The sequence below is a fragment of the Nelumbo lutea genome, chromosome 5 (assembly GCF_056320005.1).
Source record: "Nelumbo lutea isolate HS-2025 chromosome 5, American lotus-T2T, whole genome shotgun sequence".
Lineage (NCBI taxonomy): Eukaryota > Viridiplantae > Streptophyta > Magnoliopsida > Proteales > Nelumbonaceae > Nelumbo > Nelumbo lutea.
In genome coordinates this window covers 39,059,589-39,085,561 of record NC_142688.1, presented here as the reverse complement: position 1 = coordinate 39,085,561, position 25,973 = coordinate 39,059,589, and the positions used below count along the sequence as shown (strand labels likewise).

The 25,973-nt window shown below is 36.4% G+C and overlaps 4 protein-coding genes across 9 annotated transcripts; 1 reads left to right on the top strand and 3 right to left on the bottom strand.

Annotated features, from left to right (window-relative positions):
- Positions 1-724: 724 nt before the first annotated feature.
- NDHM (subunit NDH-M of NAD(P)H:plastoquinone dehydrogenase complex) lies at positions 725-3,471 on the top strand. Its single transcript, XM_088946599.1, has 2 exons — positions 725-1,429; positions 3,203-3,471. The coding sequence occupies exons 1-2, from the start codon at positions 986-988 to the stop codon at positions 3,383-3,385; spliced, it is 627 nt and encodes a 208-aa protein (XP_088802725.1). The 5' UTR covers positions 725-985; the 3' UTR covers positions 3,386-3,471.
- Positions 3,304-10,574, bottom strand: LOC148851845 (uncharacterized). Of its 6 annotated transcripts, none has more exons than XM_088946594.1 (6): positions 10,427-10,570; positions 10,193-10,286; positions 9,038-9,812; positions 8,704-8,935; positions 6,064-6,146; positions 3,304-3,865 (listed from the first exon to the last, which is right to left on the bottom strand). In XM_088946594.1, the coding sequence occupies exons 3-6, from the start codon at positions 9,809-9,811 to the stop codon at positions 3,788-3,790; spliced, it is 1,167 nt and encodes a 388-aa protein (XP_088802720.1). In that variant the 5' UTR covers position 9,812; positions 10,193-10,286; positions 10,427-10,570; the 3' UTR covers positions 3,304-3,787. The 6 variants fall into 6 exon arrangements, with proteins under 6 accessions (XP_088802720.1, XP_088802721.1, XP_088802723.1 ...); XM_088946595.1 differs by having other exon boundaries at positions 9,038-9,848; positions 10,427-10,559; XM_088946597.1 differs by lacking the exon at positions 10,193-10,286 and having other exon boundaries at positions 9,038-9,848; positions 10,427-10,574.
- Positions 10,575-14,016: 3,442 nt separating this feature from the next.
- On the bottom strand, positions 14,017-14,526 carry LOC148851844 (uncharacterized). Its single transcript, XM_088945713.1, has one exon. The coding sequence runs from the start codon at positions 14,524-14,526 to the stop codon at positions 14,017-14,019; it is 510 nt and encodes a 169-aa protein (XP_088801839.1).
- A 2,795-nt stretch (positions 14,527-17,321) lies between these two features.
- LOC148851843 (uncharacterized) lies at positions 17,322-18,583 on the bottom strand. The gene is made up of 2 exons (XM_088945712.1): positions 18,494-18,583; positions 17,322-18,092 (listed from the first exon to the last, which is right to left on the bottom strand). The coding sequence occupies exons 1-2, from the start codon at positions 18,581-18,583 to the stop codon at positions 17,322-17,324; spliced, it is 861 nt and encodes a 286-aa protein (XP_088801838.1).
- Positions 18,584-25,973: the final 7,390 nt, after the last annotated feature.

Here is a 25,973-nt window from a genome sequence, read left to right as displayed (position 1 = left end):
TGCTTCAAATTCCTTTTTCTAAGGGTATGCAATGCATTATTTTCCCTCAAGTATGTTGCATACGACTGCCACCAATCGAGTTTGGTTCTGCTCCCAAAAGGCCGCTAGAGCCGCACATCTGTAACATCTCCCTTACCATTCATGGGGAGATGCTCCTGATGTGCGGCTGTAGTATCTTGTTGGAAGCAGGTCCGGTCACCAATCTAGATCCCTCAATTGCAATGCAAGTCCGCCATGGAGAATTCATGGCCAACAATTTTGCACTATACCAAACATCAGGGCAATTCTCTGGATCAGCCTTGCTAGCTCGACATCCTACTAAATACTAATTCAGGACAACCAGAGCACCCCAGTTAAAAAGCATTCCTTGAGATGGGACTTGGGAGAGAACCCAACTGCCTGACCAGTCATAGATATTACATGGAATAGTTGGTTATGATTACGAGAATGACGTATATTTGTCTGCTCTTAATGCCATATAACGTGCAGTGCAGTCCAGTGCACTAGGGTCCCGCCAATGCGGAGTCTGGGGAGGTACAGATGTACGACCTGACATTCCCAAGTGCTCTTAATGCCGTATAATAACAGAAATCAAAAATGTTTTTAGGATAAACCAAACCAGAAGACCATGCTCATCTATTTGAATGGTTCACAGCCCAAACTTTTCTTCCATCTTCTCAATCCTAATTATACAATAGGCACAAGCAGTACCGTTGTACAGATTGCCACAAGCTTTCTTACACAAACAGTACTGCTGATGTCACATGAGGGATATTAGTCTCCACTCAAAATGTGTTCATTCTAAGCCACACTTTTATCCTCTGGCATACAAAAAAGCCTTATCCACTGGTACAAGGGTGTAAATTCTTAATTTGCCAAAAAAAATTAAAAAAAAAAGCGTCTCTATATAATTTCGATAAAATATAACACCAAAGGAGAGTAAGATTCAGGAAGAAAAAGAAAAGAAAGAAAGACCATAATCGCCATGGCTGCAACCTCTACGTCGACAAGTTTCTGCATGTTGGGTTGGGTTGGGGGGAAGAGAGGACCAAGAGCAAGGAGGCCATTCTCTGTGTCAGCTCAACAACAGATAGAAGTGTTCCAAGCAGAAAAAATGAATGTAGAGAAACAAGAAGAGCCAAAGGAAGTGAAACAACTGGAGCAGCAGCAACAGCCAAAACAACAGGAGCCGCAGGTTATGGTGAAGAGCAAGAACATGAGCAGAGAGTATGGTGGGCAGTGGCTCAGCAGTGTCACTCGTCATGTGAGGATCTACGCTGCCTACATCGACCCAGAGACCAACGCCTTCGATCAGACCCAGATGGATAAGCTCACCCTTATCCTTGATCCAACCGATGAGTTTGTATGGACGACTGAGACGTGCAACAAGGTCTACGCTTACTTCCAGGAGCTGGTCGATCACTATGAGGTAATTTCAACGTAATCTCCTTGGTTTGTTATTCAGGAAAAAAAGTTTAATCTGAACCCAACTTAAAAAATTTGAAACAAATTTAGAATCCAAAACCATTTTGGCAAATCCTTCAAAAATGGTTCTTTAAAGTTATGTTTGGCTTGGTAAGGAAAGGAAGAGAAGTTAGGAAAACTTATACAAGGTTTGTAAAGATTTCCTTATCTTTCCCTTCCTTTCCCTATTCTTTCCTTCAAACCAAACACAGCTTAAAGGAACATTGCAGAATTGGCTTTGTTGTTCAAGCTTTTGTAGTTTGAACTTTGAACTAGTAAACTATTTTGATTTCAGGCTACTAGTGCATTTTAATCATTATGAGAAGATAAAACCCTTAAGGCTAAGTTTGGTTTGAAGGAAAAGGTAGGGAAAGTAAGGAAAAGATAGATAAATCTATACAAGACTTGTAAAGTTTCCTTACCTTTCCCTTCCTTTCCTTACAAACCAAACATAACCTAAGTGATTCTATTTTGTAGGAATTTGATGGGAAAACAAATCTAGAATGGCTTGCTTTCTTAAGTGATTCCAGTGGAACCTTTGTTATCTTCAACTCTAACAAAGTTCAGATGGATGAAGCTTTAGCACAAAACTAGGATAAAAAAAATGAGGCTTAAAAGTTAAATCAAACGGTACAGATTAAACATATGATGCATTAGCAGCTTGATGAGGCTGCAAACTGATCAAATTGAATTGTATATAGATCCAAATTTGATTTGTTAATAATTGGGATGTGAACCGAACCTTATTTCGGGTTGAATTCAGAGATCGATAAATACCATTAACAAATTAAAATAAAAATTATTAAAAATTTTATATGTAATTTAAGAAAATGAAGTAAATGTGACTAAGATTGCGCATCATTCAATTATAAATGGGTTGAATTCAAACAACCCTTAATCAGCTCAGTTTCAAATTCGGATTCAGACATGGATACTGTTTGTATACCAATCTGTCTCTTATTTGGAGTTACCGGGTGGCCTAGCTTTATCCAAGTGGTATTTAACACCAAAGAATCATAGTCCCGACTCTTGATGCCTACCGAATATAAACAAGAGTAATCTAGAACGAATTACAATAGTTTTCTCCGTTTGGATCGGTGGCACTACGCGTATTTGGTTTTGAAGCTGCATCCGAATTTAAAGGACTCCCCTTCATGGTTTTCGTAGACACCATTGCACCTTTGTATTGGAATTTTATTTGAGACTGAATACGTGAAGAGGGAAATAAGCAGAGCCATTCCTTGGCTCACTGTCAGATCTTGTGTCTGAATTCCAATTACTTGAGGCTTAAGAACTCATCATTTGAGGCCAACAGGAAATTTCTTATGGCACCTAACTTCATGTTGCAAAATGCCTATCTTGGTTGAGATCTGACTTTAGATATTGAATTTGATAGAATTCATGTATAACGTCCTTATAATTCCATCCAGATAATAATAAGAAGAAGAACCTGTAGAAACAGTAGGAAGAAGAGGAAAAAAAAAGAAAAAAAAAGAGAAGGATAAGAGAAGAGAAACCTGTTCTGATCGAACTAGAGAGAAAAATCACCCTCTCTAGTCAGCCAGGCTTTATTTATACCTTTCTAAGCAAATCATAATTACTCTTATGCCCTCACTTAAGTGAGAGACGCATCAGCTAACTTAAGATCTACTTGTAATTACATTTAACATATAACTTAATGTAAAATACCTATACTACCCCTCTACAGCCGACTCTAACAGAATTTTTATGTGATCAGGGTGCTCCATTGACGGAATACACACTCCGACTGATTGGTTCAGACATAGAGCACTACATCAGGAAGCTGTTATACAACGGGGAGATCAAGTACAACATGAATGCTAGAGTTCTAAATTTTAGCATGGGGAAACCCCGTGTATTATTTAAGGACAATGAGAACCCAATTCCAGATGTACAGTAAGTGATACATTTTAGAAGGAAAATGAACAAGCATGACAGGTTGTGACATTATATCATTGATGATGATAAAATTTCACTTTACACCAAGCCAGCAGATATGTTGTGTAACACTACCAGCTGCTCAGGCTGTATAAGTAAAAAAAAAAAAATCTGGATTTTGGATACAACCGTGTAATCTGAGAGTTGAGAGTGAACCATGAAGCAATTGCCATAAAAACCAAGACTTTAAAAAGTTCCAGCCGGTGGTAATCTGAGAGTGAAGCAATTGGTCTAAACTACGATTTGGCATAATCAGCAAATAGTGCATGCGTCTGGGTATGTAGAATATGAAGGATTTTGACAAGATAATCATTCAACTTCTCATCTGTGGGCCAGTGTAATCTGAATTGCTGGTTACCAGGTTCTATTCATCATCTCCCGGCAATATACCCAAAATAGAGGGGTCTGACCATGGCTTAAATGCTCCTTCATGCGATAAATTCTGCATAAGAGTAATATACAGCAACCAAATGTATCAGAAAATATTTTGATCTATTAGGAATAAATGAACTTAAAAAAGAAAAATTGCAAGGAAGAACTTGTGTATTGGCTAGTGAAAATCATATAAATACAAATCTATATAAGCCCTTAGATGCAGCTCCTCAAGCTACCAATTTGTCATATTCTATAATTCAGTTGGACTTGAGCTTGTGGCAAGTTAGAAGTATAAAATTACACATTTAATAGAATATACTAGTTGGTTTAGCCAAAACAGCGCTGTATAGTCCATACTGCATGTAAATATAGATTTAACTCTCTGTAGAGATTCTTTATGTTCCCGAGTGACTCAATGTGTTAGGGTATCTTTTTCTAGCATTTTCACAGAAAGGCCATTGGAAATTGAAACTATTAAATGCCAACATCAGCTGATTCAATGAAATATCTGTTGAAACACATGGAACAGCATTTTGGATGAAGCACATGGAATAACCTCAGTCAACATCAGCTTACAAAACCTAACATTATGCTGAAACCCAAAAAAAATTCCAATATTTAATGGAATATATAAGGTAGAATCAAATTATCAAATGCAGCAAAGAAAAATGAAGACTAAAGTGAAACAGCTTAGTAAAACCTCTGAAAATAGCAAATATGTGCAAGCTGATAAAAAACAGCAACATGTAAAAAAATTACTTAGCCACATTATTGGCGTTTTTAATCACATAACTTGCAACTTGTCCCAGTGTCAAAGGATCAGCAGCCTACCATATGGTTATAATGGAGATGATAGTCATGGACTACAATATGGTCACAATGGAGAAAATTTTTATTAATGCTTGGCTACACACCTACACCTGGGAATATTCCAAACATTACTATAAACTAGATGACTAAAAGTCATCAACCATGCTAATCTTTACTGCAGAGGTTTGGGTGGGACCAATCCAGTCATAGGTCCTGATCAATGTTTTTAAAGGTTCAGATTAACAGGCATGGCTCTTTTTGTGAGGTGTGCCTCACCTGGCTTGTTGCTAACTTGCTACATTTGGTGAATTAACATTGATTTGATGCAACAACTGCTGGTAGCTCAGTTGATAAGTTCCCTGGCTGGTTGTAGTGGAGACTTGGGATCAAATCCCATTGCCACCAGGGTTGGAGGTTAATGGGTATGGGGAACAGGTTGCCCCCCATTGTGTAGCCCCATGAAAAAAAAAAAAAAAAACTTGAATTTGAACCCAAGTAGGTAAATTTAGCACCATGGGCTGCACCTATGATTTTTGGAGTTTCAACAATTTAACCCTACAAGACTTAAACCTTCATGTCAATAACACTATACTGACTGAGCTAACAGCCTTTTCGAAATATTTCTTCAAGAATGTTGATTTACATATTGCAGTATATTGAAGTTAGGGGCCATGCTTGGTGCAATGGTACAATTTTGGGCTTGCAGGCACGAGAAGATAGGTTTGAATCTAAGAAAAACCACTTCACATACAAGAAAGTTATAACGGTTATGTCCATATCCAGTCTACTCATCCCAAACTCCAAATGGCTGGGACCAACATTGGGTAATGGCCCTTTCTCATACAGACCATTCATAGTAACCAAGATTCTTGAGAATATATTGTGGCCAAGGGAGTTCGTCTCCAAAACTCAAGGGGAACACACAAAAGGTACATCAATTGGCACTTTACAGTTTTTCTAAAGATTTTTATTCTGTTTTTGATATTTAGTATTTTTCTTGTCGAAATAATGGCACAGTGCCCCACTTTTTCCTATTCCTATAAACAAATATATAATGCTTCCCCTATATATTCAATAATATTGGGTGGATTGATGGTGGTAGTGGTACATCTATCTGCATTAACACATAACACCAAAAGCAATGTGTAAACTATAATAGTACATTTTTTGGTAATAAATAAAAAGAAAATTTATTAATAAAAGAAAGTAGTACATCTGATAGTGATGAGGTATCACCAGAAAACAAAGCTACAAGAGAGAGTGAAACAAACAAAAGGGGACACACTTAACAAAACAAAGAGAGATACATAAACCAAACAAAAGGGAAACTTTCAAGCCAACTCCAGAATGTTCCAAAAACCAAACAAAAGAGAAACTCGTAAACTACAATAGTACATTGTACAACTAAAAAACATATAGTAGTACATATTCAAATGAAGATCAAATAAAAATCACCTTCAGATAAAAGAAAAATCCCCGCAACAGGTTCAAAGCTCTACGACGATTACGTTGAACTGATTTAAGCACCTCAGAAAAATCTACAAAATGAACAAATAAAACAAATTTGCAGCTAAAAAATTCAGGAATTGACACTTGTTAAAATGAAATAAATAAACTTTTTGGACTGCCAAGCCAGAGATAGAATAATTAGGTGACTATCCACAAATTATTTTCTGGAGCTTTAATAGAAAATATCAATCAAAATCAATATAACCATTACAAGGCAATGTTTGCAACATGTGAACATACCCAAAAAAATGCACTCATATCATGCTATCATGTATCTACATATTTTTTCCTTAATATGATTATAATGTCATTCAATTTCCACATCAGCATATCTATTGGTCAGAGTTGACATTTGAGAGTCAATCATTTCTTTTATCTCCTTAGTTCTCTTATTAAGTTATGGGACCCTGATCCTCTGCTATTATACTATTCAACCCTATAATTCTCAACCTCAAACTGAAGCACATCTCTGGGCTTGACTGGAAACCTCCATGACCATACTGCCTCCTACAAACTTATCTACTGTATTTCTTTCTCTTTTCTGTTTTCTTTTATCAACAAGAATACTTGAACATTTATTAAGTAATGAAACCCCCCACATTCACCATATATAGGGATATGAAGACCAATATAATAAAAACAGTCCAAGGTTAACATTTCTATAGGTTAAACCCTGGGCCTAGAGGCCACCAATCCAATTCAGTTCTTGTAACCCCCAGCCTTTTCCAAAGAACTGGCAAGGCTTTTGGCAGATCTAGGGATCAAATTGAATATTTACGGCCCTGGGAGGCAAAGGCATTGGAGTTTCCTATCTCCAGCTGAACCTGAAAAACTCATCGATGTAGCTCCAGCATAGTTGCCAAGGCCCACCCTTGGAAACTCGCCTCGCCCAGCCGCCAAGCAGTTTTGTATACTGTCTTATAACATACTGTTACATTGCTATTATTTTGAGATTATAGAAATTATAAAAGACATTATTAAACAAAAATATTCATTTTTTATGTTTATAAACTAATTTCTTTTATTATTTTCTTATTTGTTAGGGTTTAATCAACACAAACATTGCTAACTGCTGTATTGAACCCTCAAAGACTTCAAAATCTGAATCAATAAGGGAAGAACTTAAAATTTTGTCTAATCAACACATTTCTTCTTTCACATCATCTTCGCCCAGCCGCCAAGCAGTTTTGTATACTGTCTTATAACATACTGTTACATTGCTATTATTTTGAGATTATAATAATTATAAAATAGACATTATTAAACAAAAATATTCATTTTTTATGTTTATAAACTAATTTCTTTTATTATCTTCTTATTTGTTAGGGTTTAATCAACACAAACATTGCTAACTGTTGTATTGAACCCTCAAAGACTTCAAAATCTGAATCAATAAGGGAAGAACTTAAAATTTTGTCTAATCAACACATTTCTTCTTCCACATCTTCTTCTTCCACCTTTTCTTTTCTTCTTTTCCTATTTTTTTGAATTTTCTTTTATTTCTTCTTCTACTTTTCATAAATATGTTGATTTTCTAGACTTAAACATGAAGTTTATAATTTTCTTATGAAAATTATGGATAGTTATTAAGGAAAGATGGTTATGGAACCTAGGGAACTACCCTAGGATATGTGGTTTTTACTTAAAAATCCATCGCCTAGGTGACTAGGCGACAAGGCCCCCCTATTGCCTAGCCTCGCCTTGGCGCCTTGAAAACTATGAGCTCCAGTTTCATTTCTGATCACATCTCCTATTCCTAGTTATCCTGGATTACCATAACAGTATTCTGGATCACCTGCTGCATTTCTAAATTCAAACAGATATTTCCATGCCACATCCTACTATCTCTTATAATTTATCAATAATAATGGTCAAGTGATCAATCAAATCCAGACATAAAACAAGAAAGTTCAAACTTGAAAAGCACCAACCCTCAATACCATTCAACACTTCCTCAAAACCATATCTACCCATCTTCATCTATCTCCCCCAAAACAAAAAGGCCCTCAACACCATTCAATCCTCTCCTCCAGAGGCTGGCAGATCATTTGAAGTTCGTTGGTTTGTTGACAGGGAGAAACACACAGACAGTCTCCTACAGAGAACCGTCAAACTTTCCTTTGAAGGTTACTCCTTAACTCCAGGAAATTTTGGAGTTGGTACTTGGTAGTGTGCCTACTAAAATATTGGGAGACTCCTCTCATTCTTCCCTCTTACATCCTGAAACTAGAACTTGTTCAAACCTCCCTATAGGCATTTCAGCAATCATAAATAATTTCTTAACATATAAAATTATAAATAGAAGAGATACTAGAGCAGTTGAAAATTTTGACTACCCAACAAATTGCAACACCTGGTTTCTATTTTCTCCTCATTATTATGCTTCAATTTGTTTAAACCTTGACAATAACAAGAAATATAGTTCCACACCTGAAACCCAATACCTAAGGATAAATTTTATAACAATTTACAGACCATCCAAAACAACAGCTGTAAGAGAGATATCTTAGACTTATCGTCATAAATGGCATAATTCAAAGACACAGAGTCAAGGAACGTGAAATACTATTGCAATATTCCACTTACCGGGGAAGTAATCCACATATGATGCACCAGTTTGCTCCGTTTGATAAATTTTTAACCCTCCACGCAAGTCTCTATGCCGCTCAACCTGCTTTTGATTAGTTGCATCACTCAACAATTTTTCGTATTCTGTCCAACTATAAGGCTTCCTAAGGGCAGCAATAAGGTTGTCCCTGTATTCAGAGAGATTTCTCGCCATCTGACTCTCAATGCAACTACAGTCACTTTCATCCATCTAGAATTTGCATTATGAAGGGTAAAGAGGAATTAGTTGAAATAAAACACCCAAAAAAGGATAAAAACACAACATAGACAGTAACAAAAACAGAAAACTTACGGATGAATTTAAATCTTGTGCACTACAATCCAAAGGACTTTCTGCTCCCAGTGATTCTGATTTAGTTGGGCTTGGATAGTCATCTTCATATTTCACAGTGTTACCATCTTCATCCACCAGAATCATTGAATAACCGTCCACTTTGACATTTTTTAGGAACATAGCATAGCTTTCATCCACCGTGGAAATTTTTGTTTCATTCTTGGAATCAGGGAACGGAGTATAAAAACCCACGGGACAATATTTCTTAATCGCACAGCTATCTTCCCCACAAGGAGTTAATGGTTCCAATTTCAAATCTTCTTCCAACATAGAATCCTTTCCTTCACCGCTTGGAAAATGATCTCCTGAACTCTGGCCTTCTATTTTTTTCTTATCACTCAAATCATCCTCCTCCGCATACCTTATTGCAACAAATTTACCATTTTTTTTCATTCTTTCATATATAAAAGATTTTCCATCTTCTTTCAAATTGTCCATGAACATTTTATAATCAGGATCCACGTCATTCTCCGTAGATTCTGCATCAGAGTCCACACCTAGAATTTTCAGGAAGATCTTGTAGTCGCCATCCACTTGATCCTCAGTATCATCTGTCGGAATTTGATCCTCAGGGTCTGAATGCAAGGCTTCTTCCCGATTGCCAATGAAAGAATCGGGCTTAAACCCACCAGAATTTAGGCGCCTTCTCTTACGATTTCTAGCTATAGTTGGATCATGCGTATAATCTGACCGTAAGTTCCCAATGTTTCCGCTCAACTTAAAGAGACCCATGCTAACATGCACAAAGAAGCAATTTCTTCTTAAGAATCTGCAGGTAACTGGTAATATAAATTTTCCCTTTATATTTAGGCAAACTCAACCTCACTCTTTCAGTTGAAAATATCAGCTTACAACAAAATATTGCCAAAAAGTTAGAGAGAATGATTCATCAATACAAAAGCGACGTTAGTGGAGCGTTTTTTTTTTCTCTTTAGTATAAGACGTCAATGGAGTCCAAGCATAATCAAGAGACAACTGTCGTTGTTCTTTGATATTTACTAATAGTGAAGTAGCTAAGCTTACTAAGGCATAAACGAAGTCTAAAGCAAGAAACCAAGAAAGAAGAGAATAAATAAGTTAATATCACAAAAGTTGTCCTACAGTTCCACCTACCTGGTGAGTTCTTAGGGCTAGGACTTGAATAACGTTAAGTTCTTGCCTGAGTACCGGACTTCGCGATCGGTGAAATAAACTCAAGAACTAGAAACTATCCCAGAAGAAAAAAAAAAAAAAAAAAACCTAAAACTTTAGAATCATGATGGAACCAAGCAACAATGCCAACGGCTCTTTTCTAGTCTTCCAAAGACGACAGAAGAGATGAAGTGACAGCAGAGAAGAGAAGCGTACCTCACAAACTCTCAGAGTCCGCAGAGTCAAGACTACAGACTCTCTCAGACTCGAGACGATTTGAGAGGGAAAGAGAAAAAAGCGACACGACCCACTCCGAAGTCCGAACTTTTTACGAGTTATTCGATTTTGGACTCGTTTCCTAATCGAGCCATATGTGACATACATACATATTAAATAATAAATATAACAATATTATATTTATATATAGAAAATAATAGTGAAAATTCCCGATAAGTACTCCGTAATTTGGGCTAGTGTCACTTTATTCCTCGAATTTTAAAATGCGATACCGTTTGAGTGTTATGCAATTTTTTTATCGACCATCTACATGTTGATAAAAAATGAATAGTTTCAAATTCTTGCCACTTCTATTCAAAAAAGTTGGAGTTATATCTCTCTCTTCATTTTTTGTTAATGTTTGAATGGTGGATAAAGACAATTAGATGACACTTGAAGGGTCTTTGTGTCTTTTCAAATGATACTTAACAAACAACCGGTTAATGGTAGGTACTAAATTGGCACGTTTTGAAAGTCCAGGTACTAAATTGCCACGTTTTAAAGTTCGGGGACCAAAGTGACACTAAACCCAAAATACAAGGTACTAATCTAGAGTTTTTCCAAAATAATATATGTAAAATAAAAATGTTATATATATAATATTTTTATTTGTATATAATAATAATAATAATAATAACAATAACTAATTATTATAATTCTTAATTTTTAAATATCAAATAAAAAATAATTTTTTATTTTATAAAACATTTGGCTCACAGTCGAGCTCGAACCGAGCTCAAGCCTCATGCTCTTTCTTAATGACCCAAGCTTGACTTGAATCCACCCCTATTTCTAGAAACATGTTGAATTTGGGCTTGAATATACTGTGCACAAGCTCTTCCCACATCTATATCACATTACCTATAGCTTTGTATTCCATTTTCACTCATGAAATGGAGTTCGGATCACCAACCATCAAAGCACGTTCCAACTACCTACCCACATGATCTAACACCGCTCATTTCATACATGGCGGGTCTCACTTTTATGGTGGGTTCCAGTCTCATGGTGAGATGTGCAGTATCAGATCATGTTGGTAGGTGGGTTCTATTCTCACTTTTGGACAACCATGCAAAGCCAATGAATTCCTATACATTAATCGAAAACCTAATTGGTAGAAACATAAAGACTAGGACTCAAAGATGTGGTGAGTATATTCCAAACAATTTAATGAATTGTGTATTAAAAAATGGAATAAACCACCAATTGACAATTTTCTATACACCCAAACATAATGGAGTAGTAGAACGAAGAAATAGGACTCTTCTAGAAATGACAAGATCCCTGCTAAGCCGCTTTAACTTAGGAAAACTTTTTTTTGGGGAGTGGAGGCAATATCCACGGTTGTTTACATTTTAAATAGAGTCCCAACCAAAACCATTAAACTAGCTCCATATGAACTATGAACTAAGAGAAAACATGACTTCACTAATTTAAAAATATGGGGTTCTTGCACTTTTTGGATACCAAACCAACTTAGGAACAAATTGGATAAGAAGAGTGTTAGAGCTATATTTATATGTTATTTAGAATAATCGAAAGGTTACAGGTTTGTGAGATACAAATCTGATGGAACAATAGACTTAATTGAAAGCAAGGATGTATTCTTAGAAGATGAAATTGACTCAGATCAGCCTAAGAAATTAGTTGAAAATTTTGAAATAGAAAAGGATGAAGTTACTAAAATTTTTGAAAATTTAGAACCATTAAAGTTTAATACAATTTCAAGAATCCAAAGAGAAAGGATCCCATACACTAGATATAAGGATTATTATACTTTCCAAAACAATTATATAGCTGATTATGCATTAAACCATGAAACATATTCTTGTGACCTTCTAAGTTTTCATAATGCCATGTCCTCTCTTGACCATAAAAGTTGGAAATTTGCCATGGATAAAGAATTTAATTCAATGATAAAAAATAACTATAGGAAGTAGTAGAATTGCCCAAGGAAAGAAGAGTTGTAGGCTATAAATGGATATTCAAGAAAAAACTAAAATCTGATGGATCAATAGAAAAAATATAAAGTTAGGTTAGTAGCAAAAGGGTACACCTAAACAAAATGTGCTGATTTTGACGAAATGTATTTCCTTGTAGCTAGATTTACATATGTATATGAATAATACTTGCGATATTAGTTGCTCATTATAATTAGGAATTCTATCAAATGAATGTAAAAAAAGCATTTTAAAATGGTGAATTAAATGAAGAGATTTACATGCATCAACCTGAAGGTTAATGTAATAAGAGGGAAAGTATAAAAGGTCTACAAATTAAAAAGATCTATATATGGTCTAAAACAATCATCTCGCATGTGGGATTATACTTTCACAATGCAATTGTAAAACTTGGCTTTCATCCAAATGTATTTTATCACTATGTATATGTTTTGAATAGTGGGAGTTCCATTGTATTACTATCTCTTTATGTATATAATATACTAATTACTAGTAATGACATAGAATTAATTGAAAATATAAAAGCTTGGATGAACTCTTAATTTGAAATGGACTTAGGGAATGCTTCTTACGTCTTAAGAATAAAAATTAAAAGGGATAGAAAATCCAAGACATTAGAATTATCACAAGAGAGATACATTGAAATTGTTTTGAAGAGATTTAGATTGGATGACTATAACCTAGTAGACACATCAATAACCATAGGAGTTAAGCTAATAAGAGAAATGTGTCCTACACAAGATGAAGAAAAACAAGAAATGGAAAACAAACCTTATGCTCAAGCAATTGGAAGCCAAATGTGCACCATGCCATGTACTAGACTTGACTTGAATTTCTGTGTTAACTTAGGTAGTGTTTGGAACCATGGGTGTTTATTGAATAAATGTTGCTACATAGGCACCACTTCACATTTCCCCCATTATGCAGATCTGTATGCATAGAGACTTGCAAAAGCAAGCCTTGATTTATGTGTATTGACTTGGATGATCGAACCATTTGAACCATCACCCAACCAGGATTTTAGGTCTAGTTTAGTCAAGACCCATCAAGCCGTAAAAAATCGTTGACTTGGTCAAGAACCATTCGACTGGGCCAATTCGACCATTGACCCATTTGACCTGGTAACTAGGTTGTAGGTTATACACTCAATGCATGCAAAACTTTTGGAGGCCATAACTTTACCCCATTATTTTTGTGAAAAAACTCCTATTTTGGCCTCAAATTGCATTTATTTAATATTTTTTATAAATTAAAAATAAAAATAAAAACTAAATTAAAAAACATAATCAAATATAAAATAATATATATAACATATCTAAAATATATTTATACATTATTTATTGTTAAAATATATATTTATACACATATATACATACACACATTATTATTATTATATATATATACTTAATTCATATATATACATATATATACTTAATACACACACACACACACACACACACACATATATATATATATATACTTAATACATATATATACTTTTTTTATATGCAAAAGCATTCATTAAAACTAAACTAGCAAACAAAGAACAAAGGAATGACTCTCGAGAGGTTAGCCTGAATTAGAGCTAACAATGGATTGAATCCAAGCAAGACAGTCGAAAATAAGCAGACCCCGATCCTGGAAACCTCTCTGAGCCAAAGTATGAGCATCGGAATTACAACTCCTGTTCACAAAGGAAAAAGAAACAGAAAAAGTCGCAGCCACATTCAAAATATCCTTTAGCAGGGATTTCACAATAGTAGGAACCTTAGAGAAGCCTTTCTGAAAGGCATTTACAATCTCCTGGAAGTCAGAATCAAGAACACAAAAAGAGAAGTCCGCTACCTTTGCCAAGTCTAAACCTTGCCTAACCGCAATAGCTTCAGCCTTAAGAGATGAAGCCACAAAAGCAGGTCCATAGCAGGCTGCCATGCAAAATCTAGTATGATCTCTGATAACAGCACCAAAACTTCCTGAACTACGTTGTTTGAAACCTCCATCCACATTTATCTTAAAAACACCTACACAGGGAGGCACCCAAAAAGTATTGCAGCTCTGGTTTGTATCAGATACACTCATACCTTCTAAGAAGTTCTTCGAAGTCTTTATCATGAACAACAATTGCTTGCAAACATCCGAAAGGATAAGATTCACATTGAAACTTTCATTATCAAAAATAACTTTGTTTCTGGCTTTCTAAATGAACCAAAGTAGATAGGTTGTGTTTTGGAGTAGAAAAGATGAGTTTTCTTTTGAAACTTTACAGGATTGGATCCATCCAACAAACCAGTCAGTGAAGGTTATACTTGGGGGATAAACCTCCATTCTTGCATTGAAACAGCTCCCAAACCACACCTTCCTTATCTCCTCACAAGAACACAGTGCATGAAAGATAGTCTTAAGTTCTTTACCACAAAGTCTGCAATTCTCAGAGTTGATAATTTTCCTGTGGACCAGATTTGAACTAATTGGAAGAGCGTTCCTACAACATTTCTAAAGGAAAGATTTTATCTTCGGTTCCACTGGTAATTTCCAAATTGTTTGCCAAAGAGTGCTTCTTGGCACAAGGTTATTACCATTGTTTTTTGAGACCTGATTTTGTTTTTCCAAAAAATAGGCCGACCTGACACTGACCGAAATCCAAGCTAAGACATCATCCCACTCACCCCTAGCTAAGGTGATCTTTTCAATTTGGTTAGCAATAATCTTACTAAAGCAACCCCGGATTACTTTAGTATTCCATTTCCTATTCTCATAATCAATAAATTCATTGACAAACTAAGGAGTACCTAGTCCAGGATTTGGCCCCATAACCTTAAAGCCCTCCACCCCAGGCAGCCAGTTATCAATCCAAATGGAAACATCACTACCTATGTTGACTAACCAACAAGCCCCTCTTAACACTAGTTCTCTTCCTACCAAAATGCTCCTGCTGGGCAGCTTGTTTCTAATAATTTTTTTTTTTGAAATATTCATTTTGAATTACTTAGTGTCCACAAACTATTCTCTTTATTTGCAAGCCTCCAGGTTAACTTGGCTAAGAGAGCCACATTGAAACAATGAGGATCCCCGAAGCCATGGCCACCATTGCCTTTGTTTTATGTTAAGGACTCCCAAGAAAGCCAATGAATCTTGCTTTTCTCATTTGAAATTTTCCCCCACCAGAAGGACCTCTAAAGCTTGTTAATTTCATTAAAAATTTTCTTTGGGAGCAGAAAACAAGACATGGAGTAAGCAGGGATAGCAGCAATTACTGATTTCAGGAGCACCTCCTTGCCCGCTTGGGTGAGGTACCTCTCATTCTAGGCATTTGTTTTCTTTTGCACCCTCTCTACCAGATAGGAGAAAAGATTTGCTTTGGATTTTTCCATATGGGTTGGCAAGCCCAAGTACTTTGATGGGCACCTAACAAGCTCGAGTTTAAGGCTTTTTGCTATTATCCTCATGAATCTAGGGTGTTTTTTAAAGCTGAAAAAAAAACCCTCAGATTTAGCAAAATTCACCTATTGACCCGAGGCCTTTTCTTAAATGTGAATTGCTTCCACCACATGGGCTCCTCCTTGGAGGGAGGCTCCAATAAAGATGTAGTTGTCATCAACAAAGAATAGGTGAGATATAACAGGACAATGAGCATTTAACTTGATACCCGACAATTTAGCATTTTGCACTAGGCCTGTTAGGCTAGCCGAGAACATCTCAAAGTACAGAATAAAAAGATAGAGGGAGAGAGGGTCTCCTTGTCTTATCCCTCTCTCTGGGATGATTTTCTCAGAAGGGGTCATTCACCAGAATTTGGTAAGTTACTGTGGTAACACATTCCATTACACAATGTATCCATTTTGGACCAAAACCTAAGATTTGAAGGACCCTTTCAAGAAAAAGCCATTCCAGTCTATCATAAGCCTTACTCATATTAAGTTTTAAGGCCATTAGCCCTCTCTTGCTCTTTGAGGTCCTCATATGATGAATGAGTTCATGAGCAATGAGGATGTTGTCAGTTATCATTCTGCCTGGGATGAAAGCACTCTGGTTTTTGTTGATAATGTTGTCTAGCATCGGCTTTAGCCTATTCACTAGAACTTTGGAGATAATCTTGTATATAGTGTTGCATAGACTAATGGGCCTATAATGAGCAACACACTCCGGGTTCTTGTTTTTTGGGATCATAGCTATGTAAGTTGTGTTCAGTTCCCTCAGAAGGTGGCCTAAGTGAAAAAAACCCTTAACAAACCTAAAGACATCCTCCTTCACAATTCCCTAGTATTTCTAAAAGAAGTTTGGAAAGCCATCCGGTCCAAGTGCCTTCCTAGGCCCCATTTGGAACAAAGCCATAGTAATCTCCTCCTCAGTAATGTCTCTCCCAAGCCAGTCCCTAGCATCCTCTGTCAATCTGCTATTACCAAAACTAGTCACCATATTCAACATTTCCCTAGAAGGGTTTGAGGATTTAAAGATGCTTCCAAAATGGTTAACTAGAATTTCAGAGATCCTATCCTCACCCTCGACCCAAGTTCCATTGGAGTCCTGTATTTTGGAAATTTGATTTTTGGCCCCTCTCTTAATAGTCTTAATGTGAAAGAATTTGGTATTTCTATCACCTAGACTAAGCCAATTAATCCTAGATCTTTGGGCCCATAGCATCTCTTCTCTTCTCATCCAAGAGTCAAGTTGGTCCTATAGTTTATTTACTACTTCTAAGTTAAAGTCATCTCTGTTGGCATTCATTTCTCTAGCTAGGGTTTTCCTCATTGCAGCTATCTTACTTTGGATGTTCCTAAACACTTCTCTATTGCACTTTTGGAAAATTTGTCAAAGAAATTTACATTTCTCCTTAAAATTATGGGTCATCCAGGCTTCCACGAATTAGAAGGGCCTCACTTTTTAGTAGGAGGGACCTCATTATCAATAACAAGGGGAAAATGGTTTGATCTTGAGGCAGGTAGGACTCTAATTCCAACCCATTGAAACAGAAGCCTCCAATTTGCATTTGAGCGAACCCAATCCAACTTGGCTCTTACATTTTCTATCCCCTGCCTTTTATTTGACCATGTGTAAACTGGACCCTTACTCTCTAGAATGTTTAAACCACAATCAACTATCACCTTCCTATTTCTGAAGATGATTGTCCTTTTTGCCAGCTTTCCCCCGTATTCGTTGCTTTTGCTGAAGTACATATTCATATCCCCAACACACAGCCAGGGGCCTACAAACACCTGGGAGAGATTTTGCCATTTTTCAAAGAAAGTCCTTTTCTTGCTAGCTTTAGGCTCACCATAAATAAAAGAGCAGTACCAGTCACCAAAGTTATCATCAGAGATTCTTGCATGGATAAAGTTTTGGTCAGCTCCAACAATTGTGAACTTAATTTGTTTTTCCCAAAATAGAGCCAATCCCCCTTTATACCCCACAGGCATCCACCCCCAGCAATTCCACTCCCAAAGTCTTCTCAATTTCCTCCGACACCTAAGAAGAGATGTCTTGGTCTCGAAGAGAAAGCAAATATTTATTTGTTTGTCCTTAAGGGTCTTTAGCAAATTTGTAATTGTCTTGGGAGACCCAATCCCTTGACTATTCCAATTGAAAATTCTCATTGTCCCTTGGGGGCTGTTGCGGGACAGCCACCTTAACCCACGTATTTTCAACATCTGGCAGACACATTAAGAGAACCCAACTCAAAAGAAAAGAAGACAACTCTATCTATAACAAAGGAGAGAAATAGCATTTCAACAATCTGGAAACCAAACTGGTTTTGATGCAAGATCCTTTACAAATTTTTGCATAAGGGCCAACAAAGAAGCCCGATTTGGTGTAAGTGAAGGATGCTCAGCTCAAGGAAATACATTTCTTAACCCCCCTTGAAGCACCTAGAGGATTTTTTTGGGCAGTTTCTGGTGCTTCTGTTACTAACAGGGGAGTAGTGAGCTCGGCAATTATGTTTCATGCTAGGAAGCAACTTATGCATTTTAAACAAAGTTCTTTTTCCCCAAAAATTCAAGCAGTTAACATAATCAAAAAAGAAACTAGAGCAATAGCATGGACACTATACCTCATCGCCGATATCAATATCATTAAGATTGGCCTCGTTAACAACATCAATTCTCTGATCCAACCCAGCCTCGATGCTTTGTTCTTCCATGCTGATCTCTTGAGTGTATGTCCCTTGCTTTGTTAAGAAAACTTGGGAAATCAAGGCTCCTTTGCAAACCTTATCATCTTTTAAAAGGGAGAGAGAACCGGGTCTACTACAGGAATTACCTTTTTGTTGGTAGCCACCCCAATTCGGGTCTAGGGACTGAAGAGTTCTAACCCTCTCAACACCCGACCTACTACTCATGAAATCTTTCCAGCTCTTTTTTTGTCTTTTTGTAGGTCTTCATGTACTTGTCTCGCAGGGTTCCTTGATTATCACTCCATTGTCTTTTCTTTTTTTTTTTGAATCTTTTCCAGGGGCTCAGTTTCTAGAACTTTCATTTTACCTTTCGCCATCCTACCCAAATCCAGCTTTCGTGCGGCTCTAGTCAGATTCCTTTGCTTGCCTTGGTCAATTTTCTTGCTTGTAGGATGCCAAAATCTTGGTCTACTAATTCAGTGAGCATTATCAAGAAATACTTTCCACTATTGGGAAAGGATCTAGCATCGTAGGATTCTATGTTAGGCCCTTTCATGAAGAAGGTAACTACTCCCTCGAAATTAGAACCATTGTCAATACTACACTCAACCCAGTTTTCCATCACGGTGGTTTTTCGGTCACCTTTTACCAGTGAGTGTTGGAAAATAGGGTCACTATAACTTTGGAGGAGAAGCTCTGAGGCACGTCTGAAGACACTGTCTTTAGAATGTTATTTGCCCCCACTCAGTTTTACTGAGTTTGCTGTTGGATTGCAGAGAAATCCATTCCTACGATACAAGAGAGCCTTGGGTGAGAATATGCAACCAATAAAGTTGAAGAATCTCTAAAGAAACCTTCTGTGAGACTGTAGTAGACCGGACTGAGAGAGAGAAAAATTGAATATCGAAAATGTGTGTTTTTGAAGTCGGATTCATGCTCCTTAAATAGTTTATGAAGATGTATGAAGACAAGGTAGGTGCTGGTTCAGAGAAGGCACCTTGAACAGTCACAATTTCAAACATTGTGACTGTTTAAAAGGTTGTTAACAGTTAATGACTATTAATTTTGAATTGTTCCTCTTGACCACACCCGATCGAATGGTGACCATTGATCTCATTAACGGTGATCAACGGTCAGCATTGCACCAAAACCAAACCCATCATTCGTGAGCCACGCGGGTGCGAGAAAAGTGCACCTCATTACACTGCACACACGTGCATGCATTGCGCGGTATCAAACCCCCATACTCTCCTCTACTGTTTCTAAGGAGTGTAAATCAGCTCCTATTAAAATACTGAAAACAAAGCTTATAATTTTCCAATGTGGGACAAGTTCAAAACTGGGTTTTGTAAGAGAAAATGTAATTTTTCAATCAATTGTGCAAGTGTAATTTCTTATGTAATTGACCAATCAAACCCATTAAGTTTAATCTCTTATGGGATTAAAATCCAACAATCCCCCACATTGATTGATCAATTACATAGCTCTTTCTCAATCCAAACTATTATGACACAGTTATGCATACAAAAGAAGCGACACCACTTCTATGTTCACATAGGTGAAGTTCCACTATGTGTTTCGTTATTTGACACATTTGAGAACTTCATTAAGAGTTTAACTTAACCTCTCATCATAATGGACAACACTTTTTATGTTGTGATGGGAAATTTCTCAATGTCGATGCTAACAGTCACATTATTGTAACTTGTTGTTACCCATTAAACCCAATACTGATGGTTTTTCAATTTAGGTCAAATTACCATTACAGGTGACTAAGTAAAGGGTTTTAATCTCATCTCTTTGGTTGCCATTCTTACCAATTCTCTGGCCAAGGCCTTGGTAAGAGGATTAACCAAGTTTTTACTCGACCTCACATAGGTTATAGTGACGAGTCCATCTTGAATCAGATGCCTAACAAATTCATGTCTCAGACTTCTATGTCTGGACTTACCATTGTAGGTACCACTATAGGCTCTTGACAGAGTTGCCTCACTATCATAGTAAATGAAAATTGGAGGCATAGGACTAGACCAAAGTTTTATATCCAATAATAAATTCTTAATCCATTTAGCCTCTTTTCCAGCAGTCGTTAAGGCTATGAATTCGGATTCCATGGTCGAGTGAAATATACAAGTTTGTCTCTTGGATTCCCAAGAGATCGCACTCCCACCAAGGACGAAAATCCATCCAAAGGTGGACTTGTTATCTCCATTACTGGTAATCCAACTTGCATCAGTATACCCTTCTAGTACAGCTAGATAATCACAATAAGACAAGCCAAGTTCCAAGGTTCTCTTGAGATACCCAAGAACTCTCTCAATTGCCTTTCAGTGCTCTGCACCGGGATTACTTGTAAACCGACTAAGTTTGCTTACTACAAATGCAATATCAGGTCTAATACAAAGCATAGCATACATCACGCTTCCTACTGCACTAACATACTCAAGTTGTGCAATTGCTCTACCAGTATTTTCTACTAGCTTTATACTAGAATCATATGGTGTGTTATTTTATTTAAACCCTAAATTCTTAAATTTCTCAAGTACTTTCTCAATATAATGTGATTGGCTTAATGCATAACCCCTACTATGCTTGCAGAAAACAATTTTGCCATGTTGACTTTAGTAATCATGACTACTAGATTGTTTTCTATCATGTTTGCAGACTTGGTTTTGCCTTTTCGTTGTCGGTAGACTCGGGCATAATGCCCCTTCTTTCCACAAACATAATAGGATCATTTCTTATTGTTGTTCTTCTTGAAGTTCACATCCTTCTTCTTTACCTGTAATACAAGGTTAGTCTTCTTTGATCCGTTTTCCACAAAATTGACCTTAGAGTTCAGCATACCGACTAGGGTCTTATCCCTGCTGTTTCTAATCTGAGACTCTTCTTCAATATGAAGGTGTTGCTGAATTTGCTCCAAAGTAAGTTCTTCAGCCTTGTGTAGAAGCTTTTTCCTGCAGTCCTTCCAAGAGGATGGAAGTTTGGCAATGATTGCTCCCACTTGGAAAGATTCAGGAATGATGATATCAAGGGATCGAATTTTGTTGACTATCACATATAGTTCATGAACTTGCTCTAGTATGGGTTTATGGTCGTTTATGGTGAATGAAAGTATTTTGCAATAAAATATTTATTCGTACCTACTTCTTGCACCTTGTATTTGAATTCCAGGGCCTTCCAGATTTCTTTTGGAGATGTAAGTTCCTTATAGAAGTTGTAAAGCCAGTTTGATAAGGCATCCAGTATGTGTCATCAACACAGAAGTGGGTCATCTTCTCTTTTGCTATTTCCTTTTCTAGTTTTTCTGAGTCTTTGTTAGTGAGTTCATGAAGTGATTGCAGATTCGGGTTCAGTAGATAGTATAGTTTTAGTGTGGTTAGAAAGAAGATCATCTAGTCTTGCCATCGGTTGAAGTTTTCTCCATCGAATTGGTCTAGTAGAACAAGATCTTGGTTCATCATCTTGATCGAAGTCATGCTTTCTTCCGCCTCCATTGCAAAATAACGTTCTAAAATTATTGAAAAATGGGGTCACTGTAACTTTGGAGGAGAAGCTCTAAGACGCTTCTGAAGACACTGTCTTTTGAATGTTATTGCCCCCACTCAATTTTACTGAGTTTGTTGTTGGGTTACAGGCAAATCCGTTCCCAGGATACAACAAAGCCTTGGGCGAGAATCTGCAACCAACAAAGTTGAAGAATCTCCAAAAAAAACCTTATGTGAGACTATAGTAGACCAGATTGATAGAGAGAGAAAGTGGATTACGAAAATGTGTGTTTTTGAAGTGTGATTCATGCTCCTTAAATATTTTATGAAGATGTATGAAGAAAAGGTAGGTGTTGATTCAGCATCACACCAAAACCAAATCCATCCTTTGCAAACCACGCAGGTGCGAGCAAAGTGCAAGCAAAGTGCACATCTAAAGCGCCTCATTGCACCACACACACGTGCATGTGCATTGTGTGGTATCAAACCCCCATACTCTCCTCTACTATTTTTAAGGAGTGTAAATCAGCTCCTATTAAAATACTGAAAGCAAAGCTTATAATTTTCCAATGTGGGACAAGTTCAAAACTGAGTTTTGTAAGAGAAAATTTAATTTTCCAATCAAGTGTGCAAGTGTAATTTCTCGTGTAATTGATCAATCAAACCCATTGGATTTAATCTCTTATGAGATTAAAATTCAACAATGAGAGAACGAAATTAATCGTTCCTCCAAACTTCTCAGTATGTTTATCTCCCACTTCATCTGAGAGACAATCATCCTCACGAACCTTCTCCTTCGTAGCCTTTGAAAGAGTCGCCCCATTGAAGTCCATCAAACCTTGTGGTTCTCTGATTTTTCTGGAAGTTTGTTAAGCAAAAGTGTTTCGGTGGAACCGAGAATGCTCCTTTCCAGGACTGTTCTTCCCCTTGGTTTCACTCTTCTCCCTTCTAGTAAACTTGAATTCATTAGGAGTAATGGGTGCTCTCATCCAGTGCCCGAAACTTCCTCTTCCACTCTCATCTTTCATTGTCTGGCTCGCTAGAGTGGCAGTAAGTTCCTCCAGAAAGTGGGCTTCTGAGACTCCTAAGCATTTTGATTCCCCATGCCCAAGGATCCCACATCTGTAGCAGAACAGGGGCAACCGTTCATATTGATGTGGGAACCAGAGAGACTTTCCTGTAGGTGACACCTCTCTGCTACCCACTGCGATTGCTCTAGATATGTCGATCCTCACCCTCGCCCTAAGGAAACGACCCCAGCAATGTAGGTCCTCATCCTCATCGTCTTCTACATCTCCAGTCAAAACTTGCTCAACAGTCCCAGCTTCCCTGGCCAACCTTCTTGTCCATGCAGCAGTCATCATCTCCACTGGGACGTCTAAAATTCGGACCGTTATAACCATGCCTGTAAAGACCAGCTCACGAGGGACGACGTTCGGCTCCCACCTTCTAAATAGCAGAGGATAGTCTTTAACCATCCACAGTTCCTTTTCAAGCACCCATTCAAGGTCCGAAGCTTTCATAAATGAAATCTAACACATCCCCCATCAGCCATTCCACTTCGTACTTCAAAGATCTACTCCACAGATTTCAGACTGCATCTGAAGTCCCTTTTGCATTGAGTTGTTTGTCTGCAATTACCTTTCCAAAGAGACATCGGTCGAAAATGTTTTGCGAAGCTTCTCCGAAACGCTCCATGATGATTGATGAATGGTTGCAGCGAACTGAAACACAAGCTCCAATCTCTCGCACACTCCACCCTTTACTCTACCCAGAGTACTTAATAAATATATGCAATGACGTTCATCCACCAAGTCAGTTTTTAAAACATTGCATTGAAAACACACTAACTGTGTAAACACTAGAACCGAACTCCATCCATATGAAGTCACCCTATCAACTCACCCTTGGAATTGTCTACTATTCTATTCATGATATTGGACCAATCTTGATGCTATAGTAGATCCTCCAATATAAGACCGGCGTTCTAGGTCTATTATATCACGTTTGATGCAATATGTTTCTATTCCGTACCTTACTGTTGAGGATTTTGGTAACTCCTACGGGTCTCAACCATTGAGGATTTTATTCAACACGAACATGATAAACTCACTAAAACATATACCAAACCTAGCACACCCTATCCCTCAAATAGCACCCTAACTCAATGAACTCTATGTTGCTGTGTATCATAGTGGTTGGGTACTTAGGTTTGGTACAGATTGGCTTTGACACCAAACCGACTCAACAGGATCGGGTCGAAGCAGGTTTACCAATTAACCCAACTTGCTGGCATTTCAGGTGACTCCAAGAAGGCCTTGCTATTAAAGAGACAAATTTCGGTTTTGGCACTCCTCAGTCCTCACCCTAACCAAGTCTCCAAGAGGTTAATTTCAAAGAAGATTTACAAGGCTTAAGCTTTGAAGCATAAGGTATAGGTCTTGAAGCAAGGTACATAGATTTTACAGCCTCACAACTTTGATATAAGGTTTACGTCTATATTAAAATGAGTCATGCATTATTAAGCCTCAAGGCATGAGGCATAGCTTGAGGCATAAGAAAGTATAAAGTGATGAATCATCAGTTATTTCGTGGTCTAACAAATAAATAATTTATATTTATATAGTTCAAAATATATTAGAAGCACCTTAGTAGTTAAGGCCAAATAAAAAGAGTAGAACTGAACAACCAATAGGACACAACAAGTACTATTAGTGTCCGGCATGGGATACACTACGACTGGAGATGTATCATGTTAGTCATGCATATTGGGCTGATACGGGCGTGTATTGATCCATATCATACTATATCGGCTGATACACATTTATATGAACCGATATAATACGATACGCTACCCGTGACACACGAATGCACATGCTTTTCTATTGGGGAAAAAATGTTTTAAAGATTTGAAACCACGTCAAGAAGTAACAAAGAACACAACATCTACGCCTATAAGCCACTACGCCATTCCATCCTTTAAGTTATGAATAAGTGAATAAAAGTTTTATTGTTTTGTTACTTTAACGCAATTCAAATAAATAATACATATTATAGTTAGCTTTAACTAAAATTTTAAAAAGTAATACTTAAAATCAGTATTTTATAAAATAATAGATATAAATAATATATCAAATCCACATTTATATCAAAATATTATTTGAATCTCAAAAGAATTATAAAAAAATATATTATTAATAAGAGATAATTATTTTAGTACTTAAATTTTATAAATTTGCACATGATATATATATATATATATATATATATATATATATATATATATATATATATATATATATATATATATATATATATATATATATATATATTTACATTACATAAAATCATATTTATTATTTAGAAAATAAAAACATTGTTTACAAAATATTCAAAAATATAATCTTAAATTGAATCTATCAAATCTACCAATCTACAATCTACATTTATGCCAAAATATATTATTAATTAGAAAATTATAGGAATAAAAATATAATAATGGAATAATCATTTTAAAAGTTAAAAATTATGAATTTTCATATGATATGTACCTTAGAAATTTTAATATATTTGATATATTTTAAGTTGAGATTATACATTTTATAAATTATTAATGGATGCTTTAATTTACATAGAGAAATTAACATTCAGTTGACCTCTTTGTTAATGTAAAAAAGTAAAAATAGTAAAATCGAAAATAATTGATATAATAAATAAAATATAATAGAACAATATATTTTGTATTTTAAACTCTTGATATCAATAAAATTGTATGATATATATGCATCATATTATATTAATTGTGATATATTTTTTCATATACATTTTCTATGTATTTATACATTATTTATGGTTACTTGGCCTTAAATTTAATATTATTAATGTATTATAAAATTTTTATGTATTTCCCTAGCGTATCCTTATTTTTC